Here is a 23516-nt window from a genome sequence, read left to right on the forward strand (position 1 = left end):
TTGTAGGCTTTTGTGCCTACAGTTGATGGGTATTACACATGGCAGGTTGTAGCTTATTGTTTGACGGTGCAGGTTTAAACAGAAATGTCCCAGACTCTCAAGCCTGCAAGATGTGTTAAAACTCTTTGTCCCGTACACATGAAAGATTGCATGATTTGTGGCCATCTTAAAATACTGACCGCTGTGTAATGGATGTGAGGAGAAGAGTTAATAAAGTATACTATATAGCTTATTGATGTAACGTAATATGCAATGTTTTTTTACTTTTGTGATTCAACCTTTTGATGTACAGTCAAATGTTCTACTACTGAGCTATACATATCCCTGCTTTGTAACTCTGTGTTACGATGATAAATCTATTTGTTAGCATCTTCATGTGACTGGCAGTAGGATTCAGGAGGTCAGTGTTTCACCCACAGAAAGACAGGAAGTGAGATTTAGGGGTGGGTGTGATTGGTTGGCAGTGGCGCTGCAGTAACCCTTCCACACCACTGAGTGGCGCTGTGTGTGTGGAGAGTTACAGGCAGACCTGGGTCAAACACACAGATCAAATACTAGGAAGTGTACGAAAACATGTTACGTGCACTTGTTTTATGTCAGTGTACGTGGAACTGACCTGGGTGGGGAAAATGCAGCCCTATCGGTTTTCCTCACAGCATTTAGCACATTGCATTTGACCTAGCTCTGTTCGACAGTGGCGGCTCTGCAGTGACGCCTCCACGCCTCCGGTTGGCGCCGTGTGGGGGGGGGGGGGGGGGGGGGAGTGGAAAGACTACAGACCCCCTCCTCCCTTTTAGCTTCGCCCCTCCTCCGCGGAGCGCTGGTCGGACTTGAGCTTGACGAACTCCTTGGCGACATCGTCGTTGTTGCGTTGCGACAGGATGCGCAGCACGGTGAGGCCCGTCTCGTCCATGTGGACGCGCTTCCCCAGCGGGAGCCAGCATGCCACGCTGCCCCTGGAGGCCATGTCCTTGAGCTGCATCACCGCCATGCCCACCGTGCGGTCCTCGCGGGCGAAGCAGTAGTCCTTCACGCAGACCTGCAGCTCGTAGCACTCTGGGCCCACCTCTGCGCTCAGGGTGCTAGGGGGGCGGGGGGGAGATACACCAGAGAAACGGTCAAAACTCAAATCCCAACCCTAATCCCAACCCTAATCCCAACCCTAATCCCAACCCTAATCCCAACCAAATCCAAACCAGCCCTAGCCCTACCAAATGCTAACCAACCCCAACATTACCCAACTTAATGCTAACCAACCCCCACCCTACCCATTCCTGACCCAGCCCAGTCCCTAACCCCCACTGAGGGTAGAAGGTGTAGCTGGGTGGCGCGGCTGCTTACAAGGTGAACGTCTCGTTGTACTTGGGAGCCCAGCTGTTGTTCTTGGACTTGGTGGCGTATTTCCTCTTCTTGTCGCTGAGGTGGGGGCCGATGATGTAGACCTCCACGAAGGGCCGGAAGATGCCTTGAGTCTGCCAGCGCAAGTCGTTAGCTGCCACCACTGGGGAGGGGGAAGGGGGGGGGGGGAGTACAGGGGAGAATCAGAAGGTGAGGAAGGTCATTCTCTTCTTATAGCAGACTAGTGTGAACAGTATAATGCCATCTTCTCCAGACCTACCTTTCACAGTGACCTTGTGTTCCCCTGTGTTGGGGTGGGTGAAGATCTCCACGTGGATGGACACCTCGCCTACTGCGTCCTCCACGCCAGACCCTGGAGCCGGGGACAGAAAGAGGGTGTTAGCCAGGACCCAGAGGAGTGGATCTGGGACAGGTGCCACTTCTCCCCAGTAGGCCCTTAGACCAAACAGGAAACAGGCTCATGCTGGGATGATTCCAACCAGGAGGACCAGGCTTCCACCTGGGTGATCATCCACCACCCTGCTCCCTTGCCTGAGGAAGGAAGGGAGATGCGGTGGGGTGGGGCAGGTTGGAAAGCACACCCTACCCTTAGCCTCAGCTATCCTGGGTGGTAGCACACACACGCCTGGACACTTTTCAGGAGACATCTAGCCTGTCCCTTGGGACAGTGTAGGGGACGAGATGATCTCATTGTGACAGGAAAAAGCTCCAGGCAGGGCGTGTGTGTTCCCTCTCCTCCACAGGATAGCCTGCCCCCTGATTGAGGGCACTAGGACCCATGGGTTCCATGCTTCTGGGCCTGACGGAGGCCCACTTACGCTCCATATCTGTTTGTCTGCAAGGCAGGGCTGGTGGGGAGGAGGTTCGGACCGGTCTGTGTGACATGTACAGCCTGGGATGGAGTTGGAACCAGACTCTTTCGACAGTTGGGCTCAGAACAGCACCAGCTGGGCTCCTGGAAGGTTGTGAGAATCCTTACACATTGTAAATTTACGTGTGTCTCTTCTCTGGCAGCTTGCTTGTGTACTAGTGTGTGTGCGTGTGGTTCAGTACAAATTAGTGTGTGCTTGTGTATTCGTTTTTGTGTGCGTGTAGTCGTGTGTGACTGGCTAGTAGACCAAGGCAATGGAATGTTTTTTCAGTCAGATGAATTCATCAGCACTGATCTACACTGACTGACTGCGTGACCACCTGACCTCGGGGAAAACAGCTGATTGGGCGCCCTGTCACCTCGTGTCTCTGCTGGAGGGAACCTAACTTCACTTTGGAGTGTGTGTTTTTCCAGTCTGTGTGTGTGTGTGTTGGGCTTTTACTAGGGCATAGGCAAGGACAGGGGACCCTCCCAGACAAACTGACCCAAGTGTCATCATCATCGTCATCCTCATCAAATGATGGGTGAACACAGGCAAGAACCTCCATCTCCGAGCCCACGCAAGTAAATCACACACACACACACGCACACACGTCAGGTTCTTCAGGCTCTGTGGTCCATGCCAGATGAGGGATCCTCTCAATGCATGTAGTCTGACTCCCCCCAGACCAGCATGCCTCATCCCTCTGCATACATACTGGGTATGTATACACACACACACACACAGGGAGGTGTGTGTGTGCGCCACATGCATGACTGCATTCAGGCGCTAACCCCCACACGGGTTCACATGCCAGTGGACGCTCATTGGGAGGAGTGTGGTGTACTTGGTGTGTGTAGTACATGTGTGCATTGCTATGAGGTGGTGGGTTAGGTTAAACAAGCAGTGCGTTGTAATGTGTACAGTATTGTGTGTGTGTGCTGTGTGTGCGTACTAGGATGAGGTTGGAGTTAGGTTGAGCAGGCAGGTGGTCTTTGGGATGCATATGGGGGGTGGAGGTGGGGGGGTGGAGTGTTTCCCTTGCCCCCTGTCTTGGCGATGGGGGTCGTGGGCCGAGGGGGGGGGGGGGTGGGGTGGGGGTACACCCCCAAGGGGGGGGTCCCGACATACCCTTGTCTGGGTACACATCCTCACTAGTGGTGAACCTCACTCCCTTTCCTCCGAAGACTGGTCACCAGACGAAGTGGAAGGAGAGAGGGAGGGAGGGAGAGAAGGAGAGAGAGGGAGAGGGAGAGAGAGAAACAGAGAGGGCGAGAGAGGGAGGGAGAGAGAAACAGAGGGAGAGAAAAACAAAGAGGGCGATAGAAAGATGAAAAGACAACAAGAGAGAGAGGGAGAGGTGGAAGGAGGGAGCGAGGGAGAGAGAAACAGAGAGGGCGAGACAAAGGCAGAGAGAAAGACAGAGAGGGAGAGAGAAAGATGAAAAGACAACGAGAGAGGGAGAAGTGGAAGGAGGGAGGAAGAGAGAGAAAAAGAGAGGGGGCGAGAGAAAGGAAGAGAAGGGAGAGAGAAGTAATAGAGAGATACATATCTGGGAGTCAGACAGCAAAACTAAATAACATAAAACAGCCCAGTGAGAGTATCTCCTAGTCAGACAGCTGGTGAGACCAGACACAGGAGCAGCTGGTCTCAAGACCTCTGCAAACACAGTCTGTTCCTGCAGCAACGACCAACGAAAGACTGTTAGAACTGGACAATTCTGACATTTGATGTTGTGCTTTGGTTTCTACATGCATCGTTTGTACGCTGATGTGGACAAAAGTGTCAGCTAAATCAGTAGAAGGTCAGCTCTCTCCTACTCCATATAGCTCTGTGGACTGGTGGAGAGATGTGGGCTAGGGGGGGGGGTTTAACACAATCACACCTAAAATGGTCTGTTACACCGCCTTACAAAATTGTACCCGTGTCTCCATGGAGACAATAACTATTATGTAACACTACATCCAGGAATGGAGGAGAGAGAGTGAGAGAAAATCTCCCAAATATAGTCTAGATCTGCCCAGTCTAGATCAGGTTAGTTTCTCCCCCCCCCCCCCCCCCCCCCCCCCCCCCCCCCCCCCCCCCCCCAACTGTACCTTGCTGGTTCTGGGATTGGATGAAGGTCTTGATGAGCTTGTCGGTGGCCTGTGTGTACAGGGACAGGGCGTAGTGCAGAGACAGCAGGTCAGGGCTCTTCTCCAGGAAGGCCTTCTTCAGGCCCACCCCGCCTGCATGGAAGTATTGCTAGACAGACAGACACAGACAGAGTGAGGTTCCAGAACAGGTGGTGAAGGTTCCAGAACAGGTGGTGAAGGTTCCAGAACAGGTGGTGAAGGTTCCAGAACAGGTGGTGAAGGTTCCAGAACAGGTGGTGAAGGTTCTAGAACAGGTGGTGGAGCTTGTGAAGGTTCTAAACCAGGTGGTGGAACTGGGGGAAGGTACTAGAATGGTTACCTTTATGGTGTCCAGAGCCAGTTCGATCACAGCGCACTGCTTGGGAGACAGAGCTTTAGCCTCCTCGCGAACCATGTGCTCCTGGAGGGGGCAAGGAGAGTGACGTTAACACACACACACACACACACACACACTGACACACATGCATAGATCCTCTCGTACACACCTTGAGTTTGGAGAGCTGTCCCAACTCCTTGGCTGCACTGAGGATGAGCTGAGTGCCCTGGAGAGGTAGAAGGAGAGAGAGAGAATGGAGGGGGGGGGGGGGGGGGTAGAGAGAGGGAAAGCGTTGATTATCATTAACAAGGGCAAAAGGCGCATACAGATGAATGTCAAACACACACACACACACACACAAGCTTGCAAAGACAAAGTAAGCAAGACAAGGCTGTGGAGGGGAGAAGAAAACAGCTCAGCTTGTGTAACACACACACACACGCACACAAAACAGGTGAGAGTACAGGGCAGCCTGAGACAGTCTGTGCAGAGGCACCACAGTGATATATGCAGCCCGTAACATTACTCTGCTAGCACATACATCACTCAGCACTGGCCAGTCTTCACACAACCTTCTACCAACTCTAAACACACAACCACGGATCAACAGGCGGATGCGAGGAGGCCTGGTTCAGGGTCCTACCCCAGGGGGCCGAAAGTGAGGAGGTAGGAGAGGCCGCTAACACACTAGGGGGCGGGGGATTGAGAGGGGGGTAGATGGAGGGGTGGGGGGTAGATGGAGGGATAGATAAAGAGGAAAACAGTGGGGTAGATGGGGTAGACAGGAGTTGGTGGGAGGAGGGTTCTACTACAGTTAACCAGATGGAGGAAAGACAGCTGTTTAAAAACAAAGGTAAGAAACGTCCGCTTCCACGGCTTTGTTTGAGGAGACACCGAGCAGTCACACGTAGGAGAGAACGGAGAGAGGAGAGAGACAGGACACATTGAGCTAGAGGGGATTGGTCCTTACATCACTGTGACAAGCATTCTTCACCCTCCCCTGTAAAGAGAAGACATTGGTTAATACTTCAGGAAGTAGGGTTTTCCCCACATTCTCATTGGTTGACATCTGGAGAGAGCACATATCTAGAAACTGTAGGGAAAGTGTGAGAGTAGACGGAAGAGCTCCACACTCCTGCTTCTGATTGGAGTGTCCAGCCGAACTGTGATGTCATCCTTCCGACCACTTCCTGGTTTCCAAAGTTCTCAACGGAACTTGGTCACAATTAGCCTGATTGGTTGGTGGATACTCGTCACAGCCAATCAGATCTGCCGTGTGTATGGTACATGTTGGACCAGACACGGTAACTGGATACAAAGCTGAGTATCGTGAAAACAAGAACCTCTATTCATTGGTCACTGCCTCTCTGTGAAAAGCTTCAACTACTGGAGCTGATAAACACATCAAAATATAAATAAATACAGTATTAATAAATAAAGTTATAACATTTAAAGTGTCGGTACTGTGTGAGTGAAACCAAGCTCTTCTCGCCCAGTGGGAGAGACTTGTAAATGCATAACTTATCAATATAGTCATTGTAACAATGCAAAAAACACTAGCATTATCATTACTGTCAACATCCTAATCAGCCACATCCTCTCACTTGAGTCAAGGCTACAGAACAGTACATCATAGTACAGTACACTACATTATAGTACAGTACAGGACACTACAGCATAGTACAGTACACTACATTAAAGTACAGTACACTAGTACACTAAAATACAGTACACTACTATATCGTACATTATGGGATAGTACACTACAGTATAATACATTACAGTACAGTACACTTGACCTCGGTTGAGACAAGCAACAGACCCACATAAAGGAGGGGGAGAACTACAGACAGGGGTGAGTGGAGGGGGGGGGGGGGGTCTGGGGGGGAGAGAGCTAGAAAGAGAGAGGGTGGGGGGTGGGTAACCCGGGGACACGATGCAGAGAACAAGGCAACACCAGGGGAGAGTTAGAACAGTGACCCCACACTTCCTGATCCAAGGAAAGAAGGGAAGAAAGGAGATAAAGAGAGCAAGAGGGGATTGCAGACGGAGGAGAGGCTCCTGATTGGATAAGGTGGTGAAACCGGGCGGGGCCTACGCGAGTATCAGTCAGGAATGCACCATGCGACTGCTGCTTCAAAGATGGAGGGAGGAGAGGAAAAGAGGGGAAGAAATAAAAGAGAAAGAAAGAAAGACAGAAAAGAAGAGGAGAGAAGAAAGAAAGACAGACGGACAGAAGAGGAAACAGACAGTGAGTGTGAAAGAAAGAGCGACAGGTTTCGGGAGGGGGGGGTCGACAGGGGGGGGGGGGAGGTAGCAGCCACATTCAGCGGTGGACTGGCCGCCTTGCATTGACGGACTGTGGACGGACAGACAGACTCACACGCAGGAGTGTCGTACTTACAATCATCTGAGGAGGGTGAGCACAGGGAGCAGACGTGGTGACAACCAAAGAGAAGGGTCAGAGCACTGCACAGCACCTTGGTCACCATCAATACACAGCAGGAAGCGCTAGGGAGCTAGTTGGGGGGCGATGTAGGGGGCTAAGATGGGAGGCTAGCTAAGGGGCTAAGCTGGGAGCACTGCACAGCAACTCAATCAGCATCAACACGCAGCAGGGGGGCGCTATAGGGCTAAGTGGCTAGGATGCTAGCCAAGCGGCTATCAGGTGGTGGTGGGGGGGTGGACAGAGTTATGGAGCTAGCTAGATGGCTAGGGAGCTAGAGAGCTGGCTAGACGGCTTGGGAGATAGGGTGCTAGGAGGTTAAGGTGCTAGGAAGCTAGGGAGCAGGCTAGGGGGTTGAGGGTTTGGGAGCGAGCTAGGAGGCTAGGGAGTGAGCTAGGAGGCTAGGGAGGGGGAGCTAGGAGGCTAGGGAGGGAGCTAGGAGGCTAGGGAGGGAGCTAGGAGGCTAGGGAGGGAGCTAGGAGGCTAGGGAGTGAGCTAGGAGGCTAGGGAGTGAGCTAGGAGGCTAGGGAGGGAGCTAGGAGGCTAGGGAGTGAGCTAGGAGGCTAGGGAGGGAGCTAGGAGGCTAGGGAGGGAGCTAGGAGGCTAGGGAGTGAGATAGGAGGCTATGGGTCTGTCTAGGTGGCTTGCGGGATGGCTATGGACTAGAAAGCTAGGGTGATTGGGGGCTTGATAGAGTGCCAGGGAGTAAGCTGAGGATCCAGAGTTAGGGAGCTAGGATGCTGGGAAGGGAGCTAGTGGTTAGAGCTAGGATGTTAGTTAGGAGATAAGCATGGAGGATTTATACAGTATGAGGTTAGCTAAGGGACTAGGAGGCAGGTCAGAAAGCGAGGCCAGGGAGCTAGGGACCAAGGACAGTAATATGCGGTCTAGCAAAGAATAGTATGGAGTCTCTCTATTACCAAACATAAATGAGAACATATATATATTTAAACAAAACAAAACGCCCAGCTGCTTTCCAGAATGACCTCAGATGTGAATATCCTGTTTTTCCAAATTCACGCTAGTCCAGATGGAAGGAAGAGGAGGAAGAGTAGGAGAGAGAGAGAGAGAGAGAGAGAGAGAGAGAGAGAGAGAGAGAGAGAGGAGGTGGGGAGGAGAAGGAACAGGAAGAGCAGGAGGAAGAGGAGGAGGTGAAAGAGGAGGAGGCTTTGCTGGTTTGGCCTAAGTGTAGCATTCTGGAGAGCAGTGTGGAGCAGGGTCAGAATGATATGGTGCACTCCTTAACCCTGTCTGGGTCGGCAGAAAACTGCTGAGTGGGAGACTGGGCTCGTTTTAGTCGGAGCAGGGGAGGTGTGTGTGTGTGTGTTCAGGGCTGAGAAGTATCTGTGCGTGGTGTATGTGTGTGTGTAAGGATGAAGAGTAGCTGGTGGTCTGTTCCAACGTCAGACAGATTGGAGCAGCTAGGCGGCCATGTTGTGTTGGAGTGAAATGTCCATCGTTTCAGTCCCATTCTGGTGTTAATTAAAGCTGCCAGGGCAACGGGGAGGGTTGTGTGTGTGTGAGATAAGATAGGTATGCGTAACAGGTGTGTGTGTGTGTGTGTATCGGTTTAGTAGGTGATCTGTGAGTGTGTGTGTGTATGATAAGAATACATGTATAATACGACAGGTATGTGCGTGTATTGTAGCGTATGTGTAGGTGATGCGTGTATGCGTACGTGCCCGTGTGTGTGTGTGTGCGCGCGAGCACGCGCGCGTCCTTACCGTCTGGTCGGTGAGCGGGGGCAGGACGATGGTCTTCTCCATGGTGTTCATCACCAGTTTCCACAGTTCCTTCAGAACTCGCTTCAGAACAGTCTTCTCACAGATCTTAGCAAACAGGGATAGGCTAGGAGGGAGGAGGAGGAGGAGAGAGAGAGAGAGAGAGAGGGGAAAGAGAGAGAGAGGGGGGGGAACAGTGCATTTTAAAGAGTGCCAGACCGACATCACCAGCCAAGAGATGACTCAAGCAGGAGAGAGAGAGGACAGAAGAGAAGAGAGAGAGATAGACAGAGAGAGACAGAGAGAGAGAGAAAGACAGAGAAAGAGAAAGACAGAGAGAGAGAGAAAGAGAAAGAGAAAGAGAAAGAGAGAGAGAGAGAGAGAGAGAGAGAGAGAGAGAGAGACAGAGAGAGAGAGAAAGAAAGAAAGAAAGAAAGAAAGAGAGAGACAGAGAGAAAAAGAGAGAAAGAGAGAGACAGAGAGAGAGAGAGAGACAGAGAGAGAAAGAGAGATAGAGAGACACAGGCCTGATCTCCTACTTGCTGTCCAGGAACTCCATGATGGGCTGCAGCACGTTGTCTGCATCCTGTGCCACGCTGCTGGCGTTGCCCACGTTGGTGCTCCCCTTCACCCCCGCCAGGATGTCCCCCATCTGCTTCACACACTCCTCGATGTGGGGCGCGAAACTACACACACACGGGCAAGCAAGCAGAGATACACAAAATGCATGATATACTTTGTGTATGCTGCATCTTGGATTGGAGTGTCCCATCAGCTCGAGCGTGCGTGTCACCATGGGTGTGTGGGTGTGCGTGCACGTGTGTGTAACCATGTGTGTGTGTGTGTGTGTGTGCACGTGTGTGTAACCATGTGTGTGTGTGTGTTAACGTGTGTGTCGGCTCTTACTTGGTGGCGAACACTCTGCTCAGATCATCCATCACGTTGTTCAGCTTCACCTGAAGGTCCTTCAGGATGTCACTGGCCTCCACACATAGCTGGGCAAACACACACACACACACACAGACAAACACACACACAGGCAAATACACACATGCATACAATGAGAGAGCTTGTCAGAGAGGCATGGCCATCACACAGGCTATAGAAAACACGACCAAACAAACAAGACAGAGACTGAAAGTAGGTCACCAACCTGAGTGAGAGAGAGCGAGAGCAAGAGAGAGAGTGCCCAACGCACACAGCTGTGACATGGGTGTGTTCAGGGTGTGTGTGTGTGTGTGTGTGTGTAAGGGGTCACTCACATTTTTTCCGCCCATGGCCTCAAACATCTTCTCCAGCTGCACTCGCAGCTGCTGGATGTTGTTGATCAGGATGCAGGGCTAAAGACAGGAGACAGGAAGTCATCACCACCTCATCTCTCCCTCCATCTCTCCCTCCATCAACTCCTTACACCCCCTCCCCCTTCATCCCATACTTCCTTACACCTGGCATGCGATTGGACACCCACCACTTTCTCCATGGTAACGTAGTTGGCAAAACACTTGGAGATGACATCGGCGTAGGACAGCAGCACGTTGCTGATCGTCTGAGGAGAGAGCAGAACATGACCAGACCCAGAACATGACCAGAAACATCAAATAACAAGGACATGGCTAGAACCGGAACATCATTCGAAGCCGAGATCATCATCCTCTACAGAAAGAGTTACGGAGAACAACAGGAAGTGAGGTAAGCCGGAGTACCTTGGCGAAGCGTTTCATGTAGTGCCCTACAATATGGGGGTCTGGACACTCCAACTTCCTGATGATCTCAAAGCTCTGGTTGAGCTGGGAGAAAACGTCCACCACCGAGCAGGAGAACAGAGCATGCTCAGACGTCACCTGGAACTGGAGAGAGGAAGAGGAGGAGTTAGACCTGGAGAGAGGAAAGGGAGGAGTTAGACCTCGATAGAGGAAGAGGGGGAGGAGTTAAACCTGGAGAGAGGAAGAGGAGGAGGAGTTAGACCTGGAAAGAGGAAGAGGAGGAGGAGTTAGACCTGGTGAAAGGGAGAGGATAGAGAGGAGGATGAGGAGAAGAGATAAAATATCAGAACTGGAGGAGGGAGGGAGGGAGGAGGAAGGAAGAGAAGGGGAGGAGGAGGGAGAGCAAGAGGTTTTTGAGTTTGTCTGGTCTGGTCTAGTTTTCAGGCGAGGAGGATGAGGAGGAGGAAGAGGACCTGCTGTTTTAATCAGACAGGCCCAGCTGGGAGCACCTCTGTCTGCACGGCTCTAATTGGCTCAGAGGTGAGTTTGTGTCTGCCCTGTGTGCCGCAGGGGCTACTGGGTAGTCAGTGTGAGGACGGCTCCCATTGGTCAGGAACTAGACCATTAATAGATCTCCAGGAGAGTCAGGAGATTGAAACCCACGCTCACACACACACACACACACACACACACACACACACTTTCCTGTCAGTCTCCATAGCTGCATGTAGACTTCTCCCAAATCTCATTTGAGAGAAGAGGAGGAGGTAGAGAAAAAGATAAACACAGGACAAACTTAGTCTGAAGTTTTTCATAGTTAAAGGTGAGTGAAGGTAAGGATAAGAGAGGAGGAGAGAAGAGGAGTAGAGAAGGAGAAGAGGAGAAATTTACCCCATCTTTTTTGTCTCTCTCCAGTGCGCCATGCTGGAAGTCTCTGGACACTTCCTCATTCTCGTCCAACCACTGGATGACGAACGGCTCAAACCACCTATGGGTGAGGGCAGGGGGCGGGACTTCAGATATGATGCTCAAACTAAACTGAAACCAGAGCTGTTGTGTGTGTGTGTGTGTGTGTGTGTGTGTACTCACGCAGGGTACTCGGGTACTCTGCTCTTGAAGAAGGGCAGGTCCTTGCAGTATTCGTTGTAGAGCCACTTCACTTTGAAGTGCAGGTTCATGTAGTCAGCACTTTTACACAGCCGGTTCTTCTCATGCTCTGAGGATAACACACACTCCATTAGAACAGCTTACAACACATGCACAATCAATTACACACACAAAGTCGTGTATGTACTGATTAAGTGTGTGTGTGTGTGCGTGTGCGCACTACTTACCCTCCATCGCATACTTCATATCCTGAGCAAACAGGTTCCACATCACCTCAGCACTGATCTTCCCTACATTCAGCTCCTGGGGGAACCTGGGGGAGAGATGGAGGGAGGGAGAGAGAGAGTGGGAGGAGGAGGAGGGAGAAGACAGGGAGGGAGAGAGAAAGAGATCGAGGAGGGAGGTGTGGAGGAGAAAGACATGTCCATACAACATTGAGGACCAAACTGAATTCGAGTCCCATTCCTAAAGTGAGGCCAAGAAAGAGAGACAGAGGTGTAGAGAGACACAGAGACAGACAGAGAGACAGAGAGAGAGACAGACTGACAAGAGAGAGAGAGAGAGAGAGAGAGGTGCGTACTGGTTGAGGCAGGGTGTGTAGGAGTTCCTATCCTCCTCGATGATGGACACGATGAGGGTGATGAGCTTGGACCAGAAGTCCAGGTTCTTGATGCTTGGGCCCTGCTCCTCTGGTGGGACCACACCCTGCTTGGCCTGGGGTCAGGGGTCACAAGACTTAGGCACTGACGCGAGCAGACACACACACACATCTTACACTCCCAGCACACACACAGCTTACCGGGTCAGTCTGGTACTCTCTGCTGTAGAGCTCGTGACAGTTGTTAAAGATGTACTCGTAGGTGGAGTTGAGGCAGGCCTTCACACAGTCCTTCACCACCTGGCTGGCCCTGGGGGGGGACTGCAGCTCCTGGACCTGAGGGGGGGGGGGGGGGGGGGGAGAGAATGAGGTGAAATAACTCAAGAGACACATTCTAGATAGATCAATGCCAACACCAGCTATCTACCAGGCTAGCTATGGTCAGGTTGTTGGGTTAACTCAGGCATACATGGAGGAGAGAGGGGAGAGGGGGAGCGGGAGCGGTACCTTCATCCTGAAGAAGGTGATGCTGGTCAGAAGATCCACCGTGGACTTGAGATCCTGGAGTCTATCTGGACTGCTGGCAGGAAAGTTGTTCTGGAGAGAGAAGGCACCATGAACAGTGTGTGTGTGTGTGTGTCTTCAGATGAACATATCAGCCTCCTTCACAGAGAGAAGAAGAAGAAAAAGAGAGCTAGAAAGAGACGGAGAGAGAGGTTACCCGGTACATGGACAGATCTATCCTCAGAGAGTTGTGCAGCTGGTCCAGAAGCTTCACAAAACGTTCTTTCTGTAATCGTAAACACGAGCCTTGTTACAGTTGAAGATGTATTGAGTTCATTTTGAGCTCACTGTATAAAACTGACTAGTGACAAAGCGACTACAGGGAGACACACACACTCAGATATGCTCACACACCACCCCATCCACCCTACCTACCTACACACACACACACACACACACACACTCACGCCGAAGTTGGAGGCGGCGAAGCGGTCGGAGGCGGACACGTTGTTGGCGGCCTGTGTGGTGTGGGCGTAGTACGCGTTGATGTTGGCGAGCAGCGTGCTCATCACCGCGGGAACGCCTGGACACATATACTTGGACGACAGGCAGGCGAAGTGACTGGAGGGAAACACACACACACAGTTTAGATATGCTGGAGAGTAGAACACACACACACACACGCGTCCCCTCTCTTAAACACACACACACGTGTGAGACAGAGCATGAGTACACTCTCTTAAACACACACACGTACGTCATGGCCTGGTAGATGGACTCGACTCCGTAGCGCATGGCGAACTCGTCCACGATCTCCTGGGGCGTCTCCTCAAAGTAGACCTTCCACGCGTCGTCCCCCTTCGCATCCGGGATCTTCACCACACCGGGGTTCTGGATGTCTGTCACGTAGTGGAACAGGTTCTGGAGGAGAGAGAGGGGGGAGAGAGGGTGGAGAGAGAGAGATAGAGAGAAAGGGAGAGAGAGGGGGGGAGAGAGAGAGAGAGGGAGAGAGAGAGAAAAAGGGAGAGAGAGGGGGGAGAGAGAGAGGAGAGAGAGAGAGAGAGAGAGAAAGGGAGAGAGAGGGGGGGGAGAGAGAGGGGGGGGGGAGAGAGAGGGGGGGGGAGAGAGGGGGGGGGAGATTGAGAGGGAGAGAGAGAGAGAGAGAAAAAGGGAGAGAGAGGGGGAGAGAGAGAGAGAGAGAGGGGGGGGGGGGGGGAGAGAGAGAGAAAGGGAGAGAGAGAGGGGGGGGAGAGAAAGGGAGAGAGTCAATACTACCGTCACTCGGAACTTGGCTCACTTAATCACTCTTACCGTCTAGTGTGTGTGAAAGAATAGGACAGAGCTCTGTTCTTTATGAATCATTAATTAAGGCCATTCAGCTTCTTAGGATTGAGGATGAATGAATCAGCACACACACACACACACCAACCTCGTGCAGGCAGGTGTATTGGACATGGTAGGGCGCCACAGTCTCCTCCCCCTTGATCTCCACGTTGATGTGCATGCGGATGGCGCCCGACACGGCCGACTTGTCTGTCCTCTTGTCTAATAGGACGTGACACACACAACACACGCGTTAGCCAATCAGCTCATTGACAGCCAACCAGAGCCAATCCTCTATCAGCACATATTTCAACTAGCCAATCAGGTACACACAGAGGTTTAACCCTCCTTCCGTCCATGGAAGTCATAATCACTAAATCCTAAATCATCTAAATCCTATTGAAACCTCCGAAATTGATACAAAACATGAATCTGAAACATAAAGGAGTCAACGAGCCAATCAGGTACTGGTCCAGGTTTAAAGTAGCCAATCAGGTACTGGTCCAGGTTTAAACCAGCCAGTCAGGTACTGACCCAGGTTGTACCAGACGTCCATCTCTCCGCTGAGCGTGCGGACCTCGATGATGGTCTGACCCAGGAAGTCATCAGACTCCCGTTTGAACTTCTGCTTCACGCGAGACTTGATGTCGTCGTCCTCGTCCCACACTCGAACCTTGATCCGGTCTGATGAGTTGTGACACTCACTGGAGAGGGGGGGGGGGCAGAGTGAGAGAGATGGCTTGAATCAGACTGTGTTTGTCTATTCTATTTTCATCCCTTTCCTGCATTTATACCGTATATTTAAAAAGTGGTTTATTTATCATCGAGCAGAGTAGGACAGAGGTCATTCTGGGCAATTAACTTTGTCTGGCATAGCTAGCAAACATCTCCATTGAGGCATAAAACTAAAGGCAGAAAGAGAAAATATTATATTCTAATATGACATCTACATACTCACCTCCACACACAAGTTGAAGTTCTAGCAGCCTATACACAGTATATATGACCATGTAGGATGGTATAGACTGGGGGTGTGAACTCACAAGTTGAAGTTCTCCTCCCAGACGGGGTTGAGGTTTCCGTAGATGGTCTTGGTCCTCTTCTTGGTCTTACCCACCTGGACGGTGACGTAGGGGTCACTGGAGCCCGTCTTGTCCTTGGCCTGGAGCCCCTGGGCACACAGCACTGGACACAGGGGTCAGAGTTAGGCACTGGACTCAGGGGTCAGGGGTCAGAGTTAGGTCAATGTGTGTGTGTGAGATCCCATCCTCCCTCTCTGCATCCCGTCCCTCCTCCCCTCCTCCTCCCCCCCCCTCCCTCACCTGTGATGCTGATCTTGGCGGACCACTTGGATGTCCCGTCCAGAACGCTCTGCTTGATCTGCTTCATGTGGGTGACGTGCGTGGCCTTGATGACGGCAAACACTTCCTGGATGAGCTCGAAGATCTCCGGCTTGTTCCTCTCGCGGATCTTCATCCGGTCCTTCAGGACCATGATGATGTTCAGCGTGCGGTCCTCCGCCCCGTGCTTGGAGCTCTTCTCTGCTGCTCCTGGGGGGGGAGAGGGGAGGGGGGTCACAGGTCAAGAGGCGTGGGAGGTCAGGGGTCATGTGCGTATGGAGAGAGAGAGAGGGAGAAGACTAATGTATTTCTCTCAGGGAAACACAGATGGGGGAGACCTCAGAAACAGACCTAACACCTCTCTCACACACATACACAATCTCTCACACACACACATCTCACACACGCGTCCTCTCTTACTCTGCAGGCAGTCTGCGTTGAGCAGATCCTGGCACTTCTCGTGACACTTGACGCCGCACTCGGTGCAGCGCATGCCCTGGCGGGCGATGCCCCACAGCAGGCCCTCGCACTCGTAGCAGTAGGTGGGCGTGGTGGCCGTCCACACCTCGAAGTTGTGGGGCGTGGTGCAGGAGATGGGGTAGATGAGAGCCTGCAGGGTCTTCTTGTACACGTGGTTCTTCTGTGGGGAGGGGAGGGGGGCCGCAGGGGAGGAGGGGCGGGGGGAGAGAAGGATGAACACGTTAAAATGGAGAAGAAAAGGGGGGGAGGAAGAGAAGAGGAGGAGAGGAGTGGGCCGAGGTCGGAAAGACTTGACTGAGTGGGAAAACATCCATCAAAGATTGATTAATATCCATTAAAATGTATCGATTACTTATTGTTCTGTTAGAGTAATATATCCTAGAATATATATAGTTTATATATGGATTTGTGGAAGAGAGTGAAGATCCACCGACCAACTCCTCGTTGTTTAGAGTGCTGGAGGCCAGGGCTGATGTGATGCCTGCCTTCCTGGAGTTCTGCACCAAGGACTGGAAGAGAGAGAGTGAGAGTGAGAGTGAGAGTGAGAGAGAGAGAGAGAGAGAGAGAGTGAGAGAGAGAGAGAGAGAACCAGTCAGTGTACTGTGTGTATTCGACAATAACAACATGCTCTCTTCAGAGAGAGCTACTTACCATAGCCTGCAGCATGGAGGGAGAAGGGAAGAGGAGAAAGGGATAAAGTTAGACATGGCCAAGCACACACACACACACAGGAATGGTGTGTGGAACTCACCAGGTCTCGTACCAGAGGCATGGCCTTCCTCTTACGTAGGTCTGGCATACTGTCTATACTGTACAGAGCCCCTCCCACCCTGGAGAAAACACACCATCATCATCATCATCATCATCATCACCACCATCACGTCTGGAATACACACACACACACGCATAGACACACACACGGTGATACTTACCCTGCTGAAAGCAGCAGAGAGCAGATACCCACTGACTCTCCTCTGGCCTGGGGGGAGAGAGAGGAGGGGGGGAGAGAGAGGAGGGGGGAGAGAGAGGAGGGGGGAGAGAGAGGAGTGGGGGAGAGAGAGAGTAGAGAGAAAGGGTTGAAGGAGGAGAGAGGAGAGAGAGAGAGAGAGAGAGAGAGAGAGAGAGAGAGAGAGAGAGAGAGAGAGAGAGAGAGAGAGAGAGAGAGAGAGAGAGAGAGGAGGGGGAGACAGAGAAAGGGTGGAAGGGTTGGAGGAGGTTAAGGGGGAGAGTTAACAGAGGAGTAATTGATTCAATAATGCACTGTTAATAAGTGGCTTCCATAATGCAACTAGACAGCAAATAAACATAGTGAGAGAAAGAGAGAGAGAGAGACACTCATTGACGTCAAAAGGAAGTCGGAGTGCGTATACGTGAGTGTGTGTATGCGAGTGTGTGTGTGTGAGTGTGTGTGTGTGTGTGTGAGAGAGTGAAATTAGATTAAAGTGAGATTTGTAATACAGTCACTATCCTTCTAATACAATCTATCGGAACACAGTCAATTTGTGCATGCTCAGAGCAGAGCATAACACACACACACACACACCCACACACACACGCCAGTGTCTGACCTCATACACACCCACCTGTGAGTGTGCTCCAGCCTCAGCCAATAAGAATGGAGCATGCAAATCGCTATGGGGATGGAAAATAACTGAAAACAAATTATGAGATGATAAACACACACACACAAACAGCATCCAAACAAACAAATAAACAGGGGAAACAAAAACAACAACTAAAAGAGGCAAATCATAAAAACTGCTGAGTCATGGTCGGAGACGGCAGACCCGACAAGGAGATCACCGTCAGGTCCATCAGACCAGAGCAGCCCAGCACTGAGACATCCAACATGCGGGAGGATGGGAGGATACACTCACTCACTCCCTCCTACACACACACACACACACACAGTGGTACCTCCTGCAGCTGTAGTCGCACTCTGCTGCAGAGTCGGAGCCAGTTGGCCTTGGCCCTGGCTGGACCAGGTTCCATCACCTCCCTCCTGGGGGAGGGGGAGGAAGAAGAGGAACGAGGGGAGGTGAGGGAGAAGAGTAGAGGAGGGAAAGAGAAGGCAATAGGAGAGGAAGGAGAGAGGCGAGGAGGGAGAGACAGAAAGAAAGGAAAGAGATTCTCAGAGATCAGAGCATATTATTATTATTTTTATGATTATCATCATCATCATCATCATCATCATCGTCAGTTGTTGACCCTGGTCTCACCTGTGGAGGGGGGGCTCCTCTGCCTTCTCTGGGGGGGCCGTGGAGGGGCTCTCTATGACCGGAGCCTCCTCTTCTACAGGTAGGATTTCATCCAGGGGGGGCAGGGTGTCAGGGACAGGCTCCTGGTCCTGAAGGATGGCGAGGGGGGGCTGTTTGGGGGTGAAGATGGGCATGGTGGGGGCTGTGGTCTGGGGAGGCTGCTCCTGGCTGTTGGTGTCCAGGGAGGGGAGCTGGTCCTGGGCTTGGGACTGGGGAGGAACCCGCTGGTGAAGGGAAGCTTGTTTCTCAAACGGGGGTCGCACGGAGGCGCCCTCGGGCGGAGCAAGAGCTGTAGGGGGGGTCGGGGTGTAGGGGGCTTCCTGGTCTTCGCTCAGGGCCCCCTCCAGAGGGTAGAGGTCTTCATCCTCCTCGTACGGCAGCTCCTCTTCATCCTCGTAGTGGTACACCTCCTCCCCCACCACCACCACCCCCTCCACCCCCACCACCCCCCCATACACTGCTCCCTCTCCCTCGTATATGGCCCCCTCCTCCCCACCGTCTTTCACGTACCCCCCCTCGTCGCTGTACACCACCTGCCCCTCGTCCTCGGGGTCCCAGCTGGGGGAACCCTTCCCGTAGCTGACAGACGAGTGGCAGGAGTGGTAAGAGTCGTTCTCCTCGTAGAACTCCGACCCACGTAGGCTGTCCCCGTCGTCCGGGCCGAACGCACCGCTCAGCTGGGAGCTTCCCCGACTCAGCTCCCCCGAGGACGCGTAGCGACTGCTGCCTGTGGGGCTACACACACACACACACACACACGTACAAGAGAGCACACACACACACACAGTGTGCACGCACATTGTGCACGCACATACACATGCAAGCACACAGGCATACACACACACAGGCAGATGACACACACGTACACACACACACACAGATACAATTTAAAGACATGTTATTTAAGGGTTAGTTTTCTAGAGGGATGACATGAGTCAGAGAGGATTGACCAGTAAGGAACACAGTCAGCCAATTGGAGCAGCAGGAGAGACTCTTAACCAATTAGGGAGTCCTATGGCATGTATCAAGGTTATTAAAGAGAGTAAGACCAACACACACACACACACACACACACACACACGATGCACACAAACACACCCTAACCTCTATACACAATCATGATGCAAGCATTGACAAATTATGTCCCTTGACACTCTATTCCCCTCAGTCCCCCCCTCCGCTCTCTCTGCCCATCCCTCCCTGCCTCTTCCCTTTCTCTGCCTGTCTCTCTGCCTGTCTCTCTGCCTGACTCTCTGCCTGTCTCTCTGCCTGTCTCTCTGTCTGTCTGCCGGCCTGTCTCTCTGCCTGCCTGCCTGTCTCTCTGCCTGTCTCTCTGCCTGTCTGTTTGCCTGGCGGCTTCTCTGTCTGCCGGCCTGTCTGCCGGCCTGCCTGTCTGCCAGCCTGCCTGTCTGCCAGCCTGCCAGCCGGTCTGCTTCCAGCTTGCTTGCTGGCTGCATAATCACCATGTTACAGACAGACAGAAAGACAAGAAACTCTTCCCACTGCCACACACACCGGAGGACAATAACAGGCTGTCACTGCATCCAGCCCTCCACACCACACAACACCACAACACACACACACACAGGAGAGAGCAATAACAAGCTGTCACTGCCACACTGCATCCAGCCCTCCACAACACACACACACACACACACACACACACAGCTCACCTCACATTAACTCACAGACCGAGGAAGTCACAACAGTGTTACACCACCCACTGGAGAGGGTGTGTGTGTGGGGGGGGGGGGGGGGGGGGAGGCAACAGCTGCCGTGACAACTGTTCCAGGAGGCCAGCAAGGGAGGGGGCCTGAGGGCTGGGGGGGGGGGGGTGGCGGTGGGTCACAGTATCAACAATATCAACAAAAAACATACACCAGATAGTGAGAGGGAGAGAAACAGAGAAACGAGGAGAGATAGGAGGACCACCGGATAACATCCATGCAAGCACAGCGAGCGGGCGAGCGAGGAGAACGGGACAAGGCCAGTACTGACGTCACAGCGGCACCAGGACAAGATGGCCGAGCAGGAGGAGGAGGAGGAGAAGGTGCACAGACCCACCTATCAGAGAGAGAGAGCCTACTGTCTAAGGAGAACTGGCGGCTGGTGTGACGGCTCGAACCAGAGTCCAGATCACTCTGATCGTTGGTGGCGGAGTCTATGCTATCATACCGTCTGGTGGAGAGGAGGAAGAGGAGGAGGAGGAGGGAGAGTAGAAGAGAGGAGGAGGAAGAGGAGAGGGGTAAGAATAGAGGAGAAGAGGAGAGGAAGAGAGGAAGAGAGGAGGAGGAGATGTAAGAAGAGAAGAGGGAAGAAGACCAGAGGAGAGGAGGATGAGAAGGAGGTGGAAGGGGAGTAGAAGGAGAGGTAAGGAGGGGAGTGGGAGGAGGAGGAGGAGGAAGGGAGGGAGGGAGGAGAGGTGTATCAGTAGAATCCACAGTCCAAGGCTTTCAAAGACAGCAGAACCCAATAGAACCTCCAGTCTGATCCAAGTTCTGCATGAAGACTCATCATCTCAGAACCACAGCACAGGGTTAGGAACACTCTTAGAGAGAAGGTTCTGGAAAGAACCTAAGGATGCCCAAACAGATTCTTTAATTGTTCCTGCTCTGGAGAACCCTTTCCTCAAAGGAAAATCTTTCTAGATCAATTTAACAACAGTAGTCTCTACCAGGGTCTAGTTTTATATAAGAGGGTTCTCCAACAGGTGGAACCAGAGAACAGTTAAAGAACCTTTCTCTTCAAGTACAGAGGAAGCTTTGCTTAGCCATCAACTTGGATGGGCTAGAACAACACAATCTGTTTGGGAGGGGTGGGGGGTGAGGAGGGTGGTGGTGGGGGAAGGGGGAGGGGCTGGGCTCTTTATGCAGCTATACCTCTCACCCTCACCATGATAGACAAGCGTTTGGGTGGTTTTGCACCTTTGGAACCAAAACATTTGCACACATCCAAAAACACACTTCTGTTTTTGTACACTCACACATGCGTGTGCAATCACACACACATGCACACGCGCACACACACACACAGAGGACCATACAGGAGCAGGGGGTTCTTCTCGGATTGTATGCTGAGGCCATTCCCTGGAGGGTTACCATGGGAACCGGAAAGAACAACAACACACACACACACTCGCCAGAGACGGCTGTTTGCTCCTTGTGGCTAGAGAGACAAGCACAGGTAAACAGGCCAGGGCTGGAGCAACAGTATACAGTTTAGTGGTGGTGTCATGGCTGTGTGTGCGTGTGCGTGTGTGTGTACGTGTTTCTTTAGAATGTGCTCATGTGTATGCGTGTGTGTGTGCGTGCCCATGTGTCTGTTCTTGTTTCTGTACGTGTGTGTGTGTGTACCTCATGGCTCTCTGGTCGTAATCCAGCTCGTTTCCGAAGTCCTCGTCGTAGGGGCCGTCGAATTGGGAGCCTCTGATTGGATACTGGTGTGCGGAGGCGTTGGGTTGGGAGGTGGTGTAGAAGGGTGGGGGCATGCTGGCGCTCGTCTCACTACGATAGTCGCTGTCCCTGTCGTCCACCGCACTGTCCGGGTCGTCGTCTGCACAGGGACACACACACACACGATTGGCTGACAGGGAGGAGATCCTGCGTTTCATTGGTCGGTTCAGATGTGACACTTAATTTGTATTGGCTGGGGATTGTGTGGTCAGTTATTTCATAATACTGCTTGTTTATTGAATTGGCTCGTTAATGGTTGGTTGATTGGTTTAGGTTGGTTATAGGTGCTGATCTATGGGCATCTGTGCAGCCCTCTGAGACATTACTTTTACAAGCATAAAAAAATGTAATGTGATTGGATTAGGTTTAAAACGGAAGTGGTGTTGATGGAGATTAGGCAGAGCTCTCTCTCTCAGACCAGGTTTGACCAGACCAGACTAGTCTAGACCAGACCAGTCTAGACCAGACCAGGTTAGTCATGACCAGACCAGACCCTAGCAGGAGAAGATGGTGAGGATGATACTCACTCTGGTCTCCCCACAAGCTCCAGTTACCTGCAAGGACACACAGGAAGACATAAGGTCTGGGGGGAGGAGATGCAGGGAGGGAGGGAGGAGATGCAGGAAGGGAGGGATAAAAACAAAGTACATGGAAGGAGCAGACAGGGGCAGAAGGATGGCTGACCTAGTGGCCTGCTTGTGTGTGTGTGTCTGTGTGCGTGAGTGTGTGTGTGTATGTATAGCTCTGTCGGCTACAACTCTCACTCACAAAGCTACCAGACGCCCCATAAATCCCCAAAGAACACACACACAGTCTGACAGCACAAACCACGCCTGTTAACACCCATCCATCACCCTCTCTCAGCCCTGCCTGTCAGCTAGGACCATTTGTCAGCATTTTCCTTCTCTCCCTTTTCTCATTTCCTACCTAGGTGGAGAAGGGGGAGGAAGGGAGGAGAGCAGCGGGAGGAGGAGAGGAGGATATGATACTGGAGGAAGAGGGGTAAGAGTAGAGGGGGAGGAAGAGGGAAGAGGAGAAGAAGGGAGGACTAGATGCATGTATTGATGGGAACACTTACAGCATTGTGTGGCTGGTATTGGCAGTGGTCTCTCCTGCTGCTCCTGGTAACCATACTGGCACAACAACAACAACATCATCACTACACTTGGTTTCCCAACATTGAATGATACAAGGAGAGGAGAGAGGAGAGGGGAAGAGCGGAGAGGATGGAGGTATGCCTTACGTCCTGGTCTCTCATGGCGTTGAGTTGCTCCAGTTTCTTGGCCCAGTACCTAGCCTCTTCCTCCGGGATGTCTGGAATTCAGAGAGGGTCAGACAGGTCACACACACTCTACGCATACACACTTTCTCTCCACACACACACATACACACACACCTAGCGGCAGCTCGAAGCGTGTGTCCAGCAGCACTCGGTGGAAGGTGGGGTCTTTGGTTCCACAGATCTCGTTCTCCGCCATGATGACCTGAGAGTCCAGGGTCAGCCACTGACCTGGCCCCTCCTGGGATGGGGAGGATGGGGGGGGGGGGGACCATACATTTTCTTCATTTAGCAAACACCCTCATCCAGATACGAGGCCACTTACAAATAGTGTTAGTAGGCCAGGCCAGACCAGTCTACACCAGACCAGACCAGACTACACTAGATCAGTAGTCTAGGCCAGCCCAGCCGACACAAGTCTAGACCAGCCCAGTCTAGACCAGCCCAGCCCAGCCCAGTCTAGTCTAGTCTAGCCCAGACCAGTCTAGACCAGACCAGAGGAGTGACGAGTACCTCGTTGGACTGTCTGATGCTGTGCAGAGGAACCCAGAGGGTGCCCACCATGGTGTCCCATATCAGCCCCTTGTTCCACACCTCCACTGTCAGCCCCAGGTCCAGCCTGCTGATCTCACTGGTGGTGGGAA

At 52.3% G+C, this 23516-nt stretch overlaps 1 protein-coding gene across 1 annotated transcript in view; it reads right to left on the reverse strand.

The window, feature by feature from the left end:
* Positions 1-793: 793 nt before the first annotated feature.
* unc13a (unc-13 homolog A (C. elegans)) overlaps positions 794-23516 on the reverse strand; it is a 28310-nt gene continuing 5587 nt past the window's right edge. The window contains exons 4-42 of the mRNA XM_067230357.1: positions 23386-23503; positions 22990-23113; positions 22837-22907; positions 22672-22726; positions 22121-22147; positions 21495-21693; positions 18579-18876; positions 18118-18548; positions 17801-17882; positions 16816-16862; positions 16635-16713; positions 16318-16392; positions 15824-16043; positions 15386-15613; positions 15107-15248; positions 14598-14767; positions 14170-14285; positions 13498-13661; positions 13208-13361; positions 12958-13026; positions 12744-12833; positions 12438-12572; positions 12219-12352; positions 11866-11951; positions 11621-11747; positions 11423-11519; positions 10532-10675; positions 10291-10374; positions 10091-10168; positions 9735-9823; positions 9368-9514; positions 8832-8955; positions 5632-5661; positions 4831-4887; positions 4665-4745; positions 4307-4454; positions 1619-1711; positions 1342-1501; positions 794-1082 (exon numbers count right to left, since the gene is read on the reverse strand). Coding sequence (XP_067086458.1) covers positions 794-1082; positions 1342-1501; positions 1619-1711; positions 4307-4454; positions 4665-4745; positions 4831-4887; positions 5632-5661; positions 8832-8955; positions 9368-9514; positions 9735-9823; positions 10091-10168; positions 10291-10374; positions 10532-10675; positions 11423-11519; positions 11621-11747; positions 11866-11951; positions 12219-12352; positions 12438-12572; positions 12744-12833; positions 12958-13026; positions 13208-13361; positions 13498-13661; positions 14170-14285; positions 14598-14767; positions 15107-15248; positions 15386-15613; positions 15824-16043; positions 16318-16392; positions 16635-16713; positions 16816-16862; positions 17801-17882; positions 18118-18548; positions 18579-18876; positions 21495-21693; positions 22121-22147; positions 22672-22726; positions 22837-22907; positions 22990-23113; positions 23386-23503 — 5062 coding nt within the window. The remainder of the gene's footprint in view (positions 1083-1341; positions 1502-1618; positions 1712-4306; positions 4455-4664; positions 4746-4830; positions 4888-5631; positions 5662-8831; positions 8956-9367; positions 9515-9734; positions 9824-10090; positions 10169-10290; positions 10375-10531; positions 10676-11422; positions 11520-11620; positions 11748-11865; positions 11952-12218; positions 12353-12437; positions 12573-12743; positions 12834-12957; positions 13027-13207; positions 13362-13497; positions 13662-14169; positions 14286-14597; positions 14768-15106; positions 15249-15385; positions 15614-15823; positions 16044-16317; positions 16393-16634; positions 16714-16815; positions 16863-17800; positions 17883-18117; positions 18549-18578; positions 18877-21494; positions 21694-22120; positions 22148-22671; positions 22727-22836; positions 22908-22989; positions 23114-23385; positions 23504-23516) is intronic.

Source organism: Osmerus mordax, chromosome 27 (genome assembly GCF_038355195.1).
Source record: "Osmerus mordax isolate fOsmMor3 chromosome 27, fOsmMor3.pri, whole genome shotgun sequence".
NCBI classification, from domain to species: domain Eukaryota; kingdom Metazoa; phylum Chordata; class Actinopteri; order Osmeriformes; family Osmeridae; genus Osmerus; species Osmerus mordax.